General features: G+C 37.8%; 1 protein-coding gene across 1 annotated transcript; it reads right to left on the bottom strand.

Annotated features, from left to right (window-relative positions):
- Positions 1 to 8351: 8351 nt before the first annotated feature.
- On the bottom strand, positions 8352 to 10431 carry LOC102295282. The gene is made up of 5 exons (XM_042217709.1): positions 10182 to 10431; positions 9781 to 9875; positions 9495 to 9595; positions 8625 to 8777; positions 8352 to 8522 (listed from the first exon to the last, which is right to left on the bottom strand). The coding sequence occupies exons 1-5, from the start codon at positions 10406 to 10408 to the stop codon at positions 8352 to 8354; spliced, it is 747 nt and encodes a 248-aa protein (XP_042073643.1). The 5' UTR covers positions 10409 to 10431.
- Positions 10432 to 10770: the final 339 nt, after the last annotated feature.

Consider the following 10770-nt stretch of genomic DNA (forward strand, 5'->3'; position numbering starts at 1 on the left):
GCCTATGTGTGTTTCAGACTCGCACCTCTGAGAAGAGCGAAGAAAAAGTCCTTACCAAACTGGTAAATGCAAGGCAAAAAGTAAAAACAATTACCTAAAGTCTGGGATATAAAACTTTTTGACACTTTCATTAAGATTATTAAATCCTCCAGCCAGCATTAAAAGGTGTGATGTGGTAGAACCTTTGTGAACGATTATATGAAAGTGAATTTAAAGAAAGTAAATAGATGACACACTTTATTTAACTCTTGAAAAATCAAGATGGTGAATTCCCAGTTCTTCCCTTTCCCCCCTCCTTCCCCTGTCCTCTCAGTTTTCCTGGGAAAACTGATTTCACCAGTTATCCTTTCAACTGTTTGAAGAAACATTAAACACTAAACCTACCCTCTGCACACACCAGGGAATGCCCCTAAGATTTTTTGTGTTGATATTTTTTCCTTTCGATTTCAGCGGTTATGAGAAGTCACGTGACTACAGATTAGAATTCTTTATTATTTTATACACTTTTATTTCACATAATCCGTGTTAGTGCTACTGGGATTTGAGGTGCATTTATTTATTTTATAAATAAATCTGTTTGGTTTGGGTTTGATTGCACTACTTTTGGGACCTTGCATCATGTAGCCAAAGTTGAGGAAAGTACCCGATCTACAGATCAGAGACTCTGGGTTGGATTATCTGAGTTTGTGCATGGGCTTCATGTGTTGTTTTTGTCATTGTGGTGTTCTGAATATGCCTCAAACTGGATTTTAAAATGTTTTCATTTTTTATATGGTTATACAAAATGACTAATGAACACCAGATCAGATCAATACCATGTTTATATGTTTACAATGTTATTTCCTGGTTGAAAGGAAACAACGAATGGACAACCCCGCCCCTCAGGCGAAGTTAAACACATTGGTAACACACCTTGCACAACTTGTTGCCTTCAGACAGATAACCTGAAAGGATCGCATCCTCACTTCCTAACAAAGTGATGTGTGCCGCCGCTGTATTGCCCGTGAGTCCGAGGAGGGGGGTGAAACGGCACATGAACCAGCTGCCAGACGTGACCGTGAGCGACGTCAAGAGGGTGCTGAAAATCTACGCAAACGAAGGTAAAAATATTAATTAATTAATTAATTAATTAACTTAAAAAATATGAAATTATCGGTACTCAGTGAGCTTACATTCAATGTTTTAAAACATGTTTTGCATTTGCGTTTTTCTCTAGCGCATGAAATTTACACATAGAGTTACTTGGACCTGTATAATATCAATACAACTGCTAACTGCTGCCGTCCACCTTTACTTTCAACAATAACTTCTGCTACTGTTCACTCTAAAGCGTGGAAGATAATATAGTTTTTATAATGTCATTGTAGCTATATTTAGTCTAAAGGCTGCAAAGTAAAGTCCCCTCTGTCCTATTGTTATCTGTGTTTAGGATATACGAAGAATCATGGAGGAAAGTCACATGACCACGCCTCTGCACCACTGTCCAAATGTGGAATCAAGCCCAGTTCAGCTGTGCAGACGGTGAGGAAGGTTCATGGCGGGTGAAGGAGTCTATCATTAATTTGAGCTTTCTTCACATGTCACGTCTCCTTTCACTCTCAACACTAATTTAATACTACGTGGAAAAATGATTAATTTTGTGTACATTTTTATCGTAACTTTATATTTGGGTATAAAAACATGAACTGACTCTGAAGTCGCTCATTGCATTTCAAAAATTGTTCCACTTAGAAAACCGGTGACATGTTTCTAAAAAAAAAAAAAAATTGTGTTTTTGTTCTGTTGTTATGATATGTAATCTAAGAAATGTGTTAAGCGCTGTTTAACAAAGGTACTAACTGTCACCTCTCATAACCTTAAGATGGAGAACCTGGAAGGATTAAGGCTTCATCTCCTAGGAATGATTGAAATCATCATTATCTGTCCTGATGGTCGGAGGCATTCGATTTGGCTGCACAAGATACAGCTGGAAGCAATGATTGTGGGCTGTTTTAAAGGGGAAGTGCTGAAAAAGCTCTTCATCCTTGGTAGGTTACTTAAAAACTGAAAACAAATACATTAAAAAATGTATTTATCACTACTAAGTGATTCTACATTCAAAAACTTGGTTTTGTATGTACCTTATTTTTATTTTTATTTTTTTTATTTATTTATTTTTTTATGTTATCCGTATGGTCACTTAGACTAAAATTGCTTAGCTGCTAACTGCTACCAGTCACCTTTATTTTCAATCAAACTCTAATGCAGGGAAGATAATATGATTATTTATAACATATGTGCAGTTATGTTTAGTCTAAAGCTGCAACTGCAAAGTAAAACCCTCCCTATCTGTGTTAAGTTTTTCTAGATTACACTTTGGAAAATATCAAACTGCACTTTAATGGCAAGCCACTGGATGACAACTCTGCATCACTGGCCGATTGTGGAATCAAAGACGGCTCAGCTGTGCAGATGACGAGGAAAGTTGATGGAGGCTGAAGGAGTCAATAATAAATTAATCTGACTACATCAAAGTTACAGGATACATTGAACTATAAATACACATAAGTAACAAAGTGCATGATTCTCATTGGTGTGACATCTGTGGTTTTCATTCTCCTTTGCACTTTCTTTACATTTTATGGTTCGTGTCATATCTATGCTTGACACTAATTAAATATTAATTGGAATAAATAATGATGAATTATTGTGTACATTTTTCATTTAAATTTCTATTTTTTATAACAACAAGTTGGTGGACCTTCCGTGCTCACAGTCAGAGGGGTGTGTGTGTGTGTGTGTGTGTTGTGTGTGTGTGTGTGTGTGTGTGTGTGTGTGTGTGTGTGTGTAACCTTATATTATTACATTTTTTGAAAGAAATCAAAATAAATCTAATGGTACTTAGAGCAAGATCCACAAAACAAATGCTGAAATAACAAGTGTATTTTCAGGTTCCCATTTTACACATTGTCCTTTTCTGATGTAGATAAATAAAGCATATCAGCAAATGTTAATGTTCTGATTACTGATGCCTGAATGTTTGGTAGTTTCCACTTTTTCTGTCAGTGACAGCTTTTGAAATCATGTTTAATAAATTCTTTCTAAGCTGAGCTGAAAGGCGTCATGATGATCATTGTTTATGTGTTTCAGTTATAATTAAACTTGTTGATGCACAAATGATTCTGGATTAAGTTTTTAAATTGATGTGTTTATTTTCTGCAGCATGTTTTAGCAACCAAGCAATTAAGGTAATCCTCAGAATATGTTAAACAACTAAAATGTAAATATAGAAAAAAAGAAATAGAAATCTCGCTTTCTCCTGGTTTGCATTTTTTAACGTTAATAAAAGAGAAGACTGTCTCAGAGGAGTCAGACAGTCATAGAGAAAATTAAATATAAAGGCTTCCAGTTTTCAACTTCAATTTTGAGAAAAATTTGTACTAGATTTTCTTTTCCTGTAAATACTTCTAAATCAACGTTGGCACATTTGGACCGCATTTTTTGATAAAGTATTATGAAGGATCACATTTTATATGATAATTTATCTATTGGAGCCTATCCCAGCTGTCATAAGCGGCGAAGAAAATAGGCCAAGTTTTCGGGGCGACCGTGGCTCAGGGGGTTGGGAATCGCATCTGTAACCGGAAGGTCGCCGGTTCGATCCCTGGGCTCTCTGTCCTGGTCGTTGTGTCCTTGGGCAAGACACTTTACCCTACTTGCCTACTGGTGTTGGCCAGAGGGGCCGATGGCGCGATATGGCAGCCTCGCTTCTGTCAGTCTGCCCCAGGGCAGCTGTGGCTACAACTGTAGCTTGTCTCCACCAGTGTATGAATGTGAGAGTGAATGAATAGTGGTATTGTAAAGCGCTTTGGGTGCCTTGAAAAGCGCTATATAAATCCAATCCATTATTATTATCAAATGAGGTGTTGCTAACTTGTTCACATGTATGCATCAAATTTGGCGAAAAATGCTGTGTTTTATATTTACACACATACTAGTCTTTAATAGTCAGCAAAAGAAGATGCAAGATTGGTTGCACATAATTCGAATTGTAAGATATGCTGGGCATGTAATTTAGGTTTATATTGTTGGATTGTCATTTGTGCTTAGAAACACATACTCATATATGCTTAGAGGTATATAATCGATTGTATATTGATAGAAGGTCTGATCCTTAGTAGTCTGCAAGGACTCCAGAGTGTCTGGCATGCACACACATCCTAAGGTCATGAGAGAGGTCGTACCTTCTCTTTCTGATTTATACTATGCGAGGACACCTACTCTGTATCTGTTTAAGTATATGAGCCTTTTGTTTAGGTGGTCCGCTGTGTTCCTAGCACCGGAACCCTAGCTTTGGGGAGTCATTCGCAGGGTCATATTTTGACACAGGGTACCTGCACATACACAGAGAAAAGTACTCTTTGTTCACATGTATGCTTGTGTAAGATGTCATATGTTAATGAACCTATGCATGTTCATGTACCACAATAAAGAGCAGTGCCCCGGGGGTGCTAAATGAGAGTGACTAGGGTTCAAGCAGCAGGAGCAGCGCTCGTCTCGTCCTCTCTCTCCTGCACGAGATTACACACAGAGCTCTGGTGCGTCTTGCTTTTGCCATTGTAGCAGAATTGTCTCAACACCCAGGGATGGTGTTGTGCCCTAGATGACCCTATCAGTAATGCTCCCTAGCTTTCGGACAATACCATGTAACAATAAGTCATTTTACTTGTTCTACATGTCTGAAGAGAAAATGAGAAAATGATAGCAATGATGATATGAAAAAGCTTGTTTTGAAAATTGAAGCTTTTGAGACCTCACAGTCCATGAAGTGAAGTGAAAATGAGTGGAAGGATCTTAAAAATACTGCAAATTCTTTAACTGATCAAACTGTGTAATCGGTTCATGACTCACATTGCAGTAAAGCCACGTTTGGCCGTTCATTACCTGCACAAACACTGAGAAAGAAAAAATGAATTTAGAAGATCTTGCCCTGCAATCAACAAACTGTAGAAATCAAACTTTTATTGATTTCATAGTGAAACAACATTATCTTTAGACAAATGTAAAGGTTCAGTTTTCCCAGAATTATCCGCACTCTGTTCATTTGGATCCCACCTGTTATCCTTCTCAGTTTTGAGCAGTAAACACAGACACTGACATCTGCACACACCAGGGAACGTCCCCAAGATCGTTTTGTTTATTTTGTTTTTGCTACTTTCAGTTTCTCTCCAGCAGTTACAAGAAGTCATACGACTGCAGATCAGCACTTATATGATTTTACTTTATGTAATAAAAGTGTTAGTGCTGCTGAGAGTCCAGCTTTATTTATTTATGTAATGATTAATGGGGTTTATCCATTTATCTTTTGTAAACTTGCATGGTGTAGTCAAAGTTGATCTGACCAGTGGTGCTGTGTTTTTAGTGTTATGATCTGGATTTATTATTTTATTTGAAGCGTTTCGGGGATTATTGTGATATTGTGCCACTGCAATGTTCTGAATGTGCATCAAACTGGATCTTAAAATTATTTAATCTGAATGTTTGTACAACAGGACTTTTGAATCCACTCACAGCAACCATTTGGCTCAACAACCAGGATGTAAAGAAACAAATAAACCAAATGAAACATTGTTCTGGTTAAATAACAAACACTGATGCGGGCAGTTTTTAGTTGTTGGGTGGTTTCCAGTGTTCAACTTAATGACGGTATTTGAAATTATGTTGTACAACAAGATTTACTTCTATACTCAGCTATGAGGCATTATGATGAGCATTGTTTACTTGTTTTACTTTTAGGTTTACACATCATCTTGGGTTCCATGTTTAAAACTTAATGTGTATTTTCTACAACTTTTGTTCTGCCGGAAACCATAGCAATGCAGGCACCATCTCAGCAGCTGCCCGCACACTACCTGTGCACCACGATCAGATGCTGAAGGCAGTGGCTGAGAGCTCACCCTTATCTCACAGTCTCAGGCCTGCTTTTCTTAGGTGTGCATATATCATGAGCTGGATTTGGGGAAATAGAAGTTCTTCTTTAAAATGTTTACCTCGGTGCAATTAATGCTGTGATTTACATGTGAAGAAGTTAACAATGTTTCAAAATAATTTAAACAGAGTAAAAAATACCCTTGAATCACACTGAAACTAGAAATTTAAGTGGCTATTTTCCAAAGATCAAGATTAGCAAAACCTGGTGCAAAGAGGAACACAACCGATTTTAGGGAGAGGTTGAAGCAGACATGGACAAACACTAAATGAGTTGAGCAATGTGGCTGTGAAAGCATGGACGTTTTGCCTTGCCTGATAAAGCTTTGTATCTGGGAAAAGGGCAAGACACCTTTCTGTTCCTTTGCTCTGGATGCAGTTTGGAATATCACATATCAGAACTTGGATTTGAGGAAATAGAAGATCTTCTGTGAAATGTTTTTAAATAATTTCAATAGAGTAAAACATACTGATCCCCTGGAATTACAGTGAAACTAGAAATTTAAGTTAACCTTCAAACAGCTAAACTTTACTCAGATTAAGAGTTAAAAACGTTTATGTTGTCTATTATCAGATTTTTGGGGTACAAATTGAAAAACAAAGAATGAAAACAGGTTTACCTGCACTCCCCAACCCAACACCACGAAGTGGTGAAGCCTTCTCCTACTGAGACTGTATGAGTAACCTAACAATAATGAAAATATCTGTATTTTAACTCAGTTACTGTATTAATTTAGCTGTGTACCATTAAAAAAAATAATGTACCAATAAAGGATCACATTTTACATGACAGTGTTACACTTACAGGACCTAAGGAATAAAATGGCAGAAAGAAAGAAAAATACACAGGATTTAATATGGTTTTGCAGTGTTTTCTTCCCTGAGATGCGTTTTTATTTACATTTCTATATTAACTTTTATTAAAAATAGCAAGGTTTTATTAAAAGAGAAGTTTGCTCGGAATAGTTTAGAGGAAACAAGAGCAGTCCTCACGTACTTAGGAATACAAACAAAAATGTGTGTTAAGGAGATGGCACAGGTTATATATGTAACTAACCAGAGGACAGCATGCGCTTACACACAGTGTTTAAGTTTCTTTCCCATTATTTCTTGTGCCAAACAGGTATAGAGGTCTGTCTGGGGGCAAGAATGCACCTGGTTTTTGTACATTCAACAGGCTCCTTCAGACACACAAAGCAAAACCTCAAATTGCATCGAGGGCAAACAACAAATTTACAAAGTCTCTTGCTGTGCTCCAACAGTAACCCACAAGTGGGACAGGCACGGACCGAGGGACACACACAGACACCATGATATGAATTTAATGTCATATCTGGGCATTTTTCTAATGTGTCTAGTGACGGGTTGCAGCAGCCATTGTTTTCACAGCGAATGAAATGAAGAATAAAGAAAACTGATTTTCCTGCATTTCCCAACTCAGCAGAACAAAGTGATGAAGCGTTCTCCTACTGATACTGTATAAGCAACCTAACAATAATGACAATATCTGCATTTTAACTCAGTTACTGTATTAATTTAACTGTTAAGTCAATATTTCATTTGGACCATTTTTATATAATCTATAATGAAGGATCACATTTTACATGACAGTGTTCACTTGCAGGACCTAAGGAATAAATAAAAATCCACAGGATTTTATTGAAGTTGGTTTTGCTGGCTTTCCTTCCCAAGAGATACGTTTTTATTTACATTGATACAGATTAAACATGACTAAATTTTACTAAAAGAAACATTTTCTCTAAACAATTTATCAATGTGTAGCTAGGAATACAATCAAAATGTGTGATTAGGAGACAACAACCTGTGTTACATATGTAACTAACCAGAGGACAAAATGTGCACACAGAATGTTTAATCTTATTCTAAGTTTATAAATGAACAACATTTTTCAGATTTATCATTAGACTTCAGACATGACACAACTGTAAAGATCACATCTGGTAGTAAATTTCTCAGTAATAAAACACAACAATTTATATTTATTATGTGATGTTATTCAAAGCAGAGAATTTAAAACACGTGAATTCATTTAGAAAAGGCACTCTCAGTAAATGAAAGAAAAACTTATCAGCCTTGTTTCTTTCCCATTATTTCTTCTTCCACACAGGTATAGAGGTCTGTCTGGGGGCAGCAATGCAACTGGTCAAACATTCGCCAGAGTTTTTCAGACACACAAAACAAAATGTCACATTACATCGAGGGCAATCAACTGATGGGCAAGCCATCGTGCTGTGCTCCAACAGCAAACCACAGGTAGGACAGGCACGCACTGAGGGACAAACAAGAATTCCAAACTCATACTCATCGTCATACATACCGATGAATGTGATATCTGGGCATTTTTAGTGTTTCTAGTGACTGTTTCAGCAGCCACGATTTCCACAGCGGTCCTTCCGAGGCCGTGCACCCTTCCACTCCCTCAAACACTGCCAGCAGAATTCAAACGGCCGTCCTTTTACTGCTGTGCACACTTTACAGAGGACATTCAAATCTGACCCATTCTCTCTCGTCACAGCGAATCCACATCCAGGACACTACATGGAGACAGAGGTGGGGCAACATTTAATATAAATAGCAAAATGTCTATTACAAGTCTAAATTCACAGTATATAATAACATGTTGATGAAACACTTACCAACTTAGTAGTTGTCTGCCTGGCAGCATTGAATTCCATGGTTTTTTGAAAGTACTCCCTTTCTTGAGGGTCCAGAAGAGCCATTTTACAAACCTCTGCAAAAGTCCACTCAGCACCACAACCAGACCCACCACACACAAACCTGCTTTCACCCTTTATTAAATATGGAGAGGTGAGAATTAATAGACTCACATGTTGGAAACAAAACACCAAACAATTTGATGAGTTGTTTGTTTTCCCCTGTAAGTTAGATTAAAAATCATAAATAGTGAAAATGTTTCATAAAACATCAGAACTGTATTGCTATATGTGGTAATTATTTGATGAAACACACACATGATTATCACAGCTCTAACAGAAAAGCTGTAATCCAAAGCTTCACTGAAGCCTCGCAGAGGGCAGATCAGTCAGCCAGCATGCACAATCAACCATGTTGAAAAAGAAATGTGTGATCTATTAAAGGTTTAATTGCAGAGGCAATTTAACTTTAAAGGATTTAAATTCAACAACTTAAAACAGAGAAGACAGGAGCTGAAAAATTCTGTCCTTTTTATTTATTTCCATGATCACGCAGCAGGATTCTGCTGAGATAATTTAATTAATTGACAGTTAATTACAATTTGCTCTGTGTGTTGATTTAGGTCAGCGTAGCTTCTTTCTCTCTTTCTCTTTACATGACAGTAAAAGTCACAATCCAATTCATTACAAAAAATAACGATGATATAATTGCCACTGTTTTCAAATTTCTTTATTTATTCACGTTCATGTAACATTGTCCTGTTAAAAATCAATGCAACCCTGCCAACCCTTGTTATTTATTTATATATGTCTGCTTGTTTATTTTAACAAAGCCAACCTTCAGTGGCCTACCTGGTCCAACAACCTGCGACACCAGTTGGTGAGAGAGGTCGGGGTCACAGCGTGACCACAGGACATCTGAGCTCTGAGAGATTTGAAGCCTTCATACAAAACTGAGAACAATCACACACAAGCAAAAAAAAAATCAATATCACAGGAATAAATGCCGATGCGTTTTGTTTGACCTTGGTTCATGTGAATGCAGGTAAAATCTATTTTATTTTATTACTATCATTGTTTTAATATAAGAGTTGAATCTGTTCGATGCCACTTTGAAAAGTGCCCACGTGATACTTACAGTCCAAATCATCCTCTCCATCGACAAATTTAAGTGTTTTGTCATGAGGGTCGTAACACTTTTCCTGTTTTGTTGGCACGCTTGGTGGCGCCACACTGCCAAACAACAACAGATCAGAATGAACACTTAACGGTTTCACTTCGAAAAAGAAAATCCACCTGAAGATAAAATAGTGTGTTCGCGGCAGTGTTGCGCAAATTTCGGATACTTGCACACGTTTCCTGTTTCTTCTTAATATAAACTTTTTGATCCGCGGCTTCGTGTTTCAGTATCACTGCGATGTCAGACTGTGACACTGAATGATCACATCGCGCAATTTGCAACAATAGAAGTCCAAACATATGAATCGTTAGCAGTGAAATCAGACCACACATCAGTCAGTAAACCACGCAGAGTGTTACCTGTGAGCCGGGGCCATCGTCGCTCTGTCTGGATACAGCCGAGACACATCTGTCGCGGTGACGAACACCGGAGCAACACCTGACACTGGGTAACGTTTGCCGTATAAGGTGTCGAGCGTCTGACCCATGGTCGCTCTGTTAAAAATAATAGCAAAAAAAAAAAAAAAAAATCCGTAAAAATTCAGGTTGATTGTTGTTAGGTTCGTTCTTGCACCGCAGTGCAACATATCATGACTCAAAGCTACAGATCCTGCTACAGAATCTGTCACTTCCTAAATACATCTCTCCACCCCTTAGTTTCACACTCCTCCGTCTCTTCCTCTCTCTTGTTGCTGGTGCTGCCGTAGATGGTGCAGAAGCTGCAGCCCTGCAGTTAACATGTCGGATCATTTAGAGAGCCTGTGGGAAGAAGCTCCTCCTCAGTCTCTCTGTGTTGGTCTTCAGGGAGCAGAATCGCTTTCCTGACCTCAACAGAGAGAACAGTCTGTTGTTGGGATGGCTGAGGTCCTTCACGATCTTGCTGATCTAAAAGTGAAGAATATTTGTTGAATTAAATCAAATTTTAGGGACCGCCTGCTGTGGCAATTAC

The sequence above is a fragment of the Haplochromis burtoni genome, unplaced genomic scaffold, assembly GCF_018398535.1.
Source record: "Haplochromis burtoni strain Fernald_Lab_line unplaced genomic scaffold, NCSU_Asbu1 Contig_2666, whole genome shotgun sequence".
NCBI lineage: Eukaryota > Metazoa > Chordata > Actinopteri > Cichliformes > Cichlidae > Haplochromis > Haplochromis burtoni.

Bases quoted from the DNA above. Each gene is read 5' to 3' on its own strand.
- LOC102295282 (XM_042217709.1), bottom strand. From the start codon at position 10,408: ATGTTGCACTGCGGTGCAAGAACGAACCTAACAACAATCAACCTGAAT. The intron at 9,876-10,181 runs GTAACACTCTGC...GTTGTTTGGCAG, and splicing joins ACGATGGCCCCGGCTCACAG to TGTGGCGCCACCAAGCGTGC. The intron at 8,778-9,494 runs GTAGGCCACTGA...TATTTAATAAAG, and splicing joins GTCGCAGGTTGTTGGACCAG to GGTGAAAGCAGGTTTGTGTG.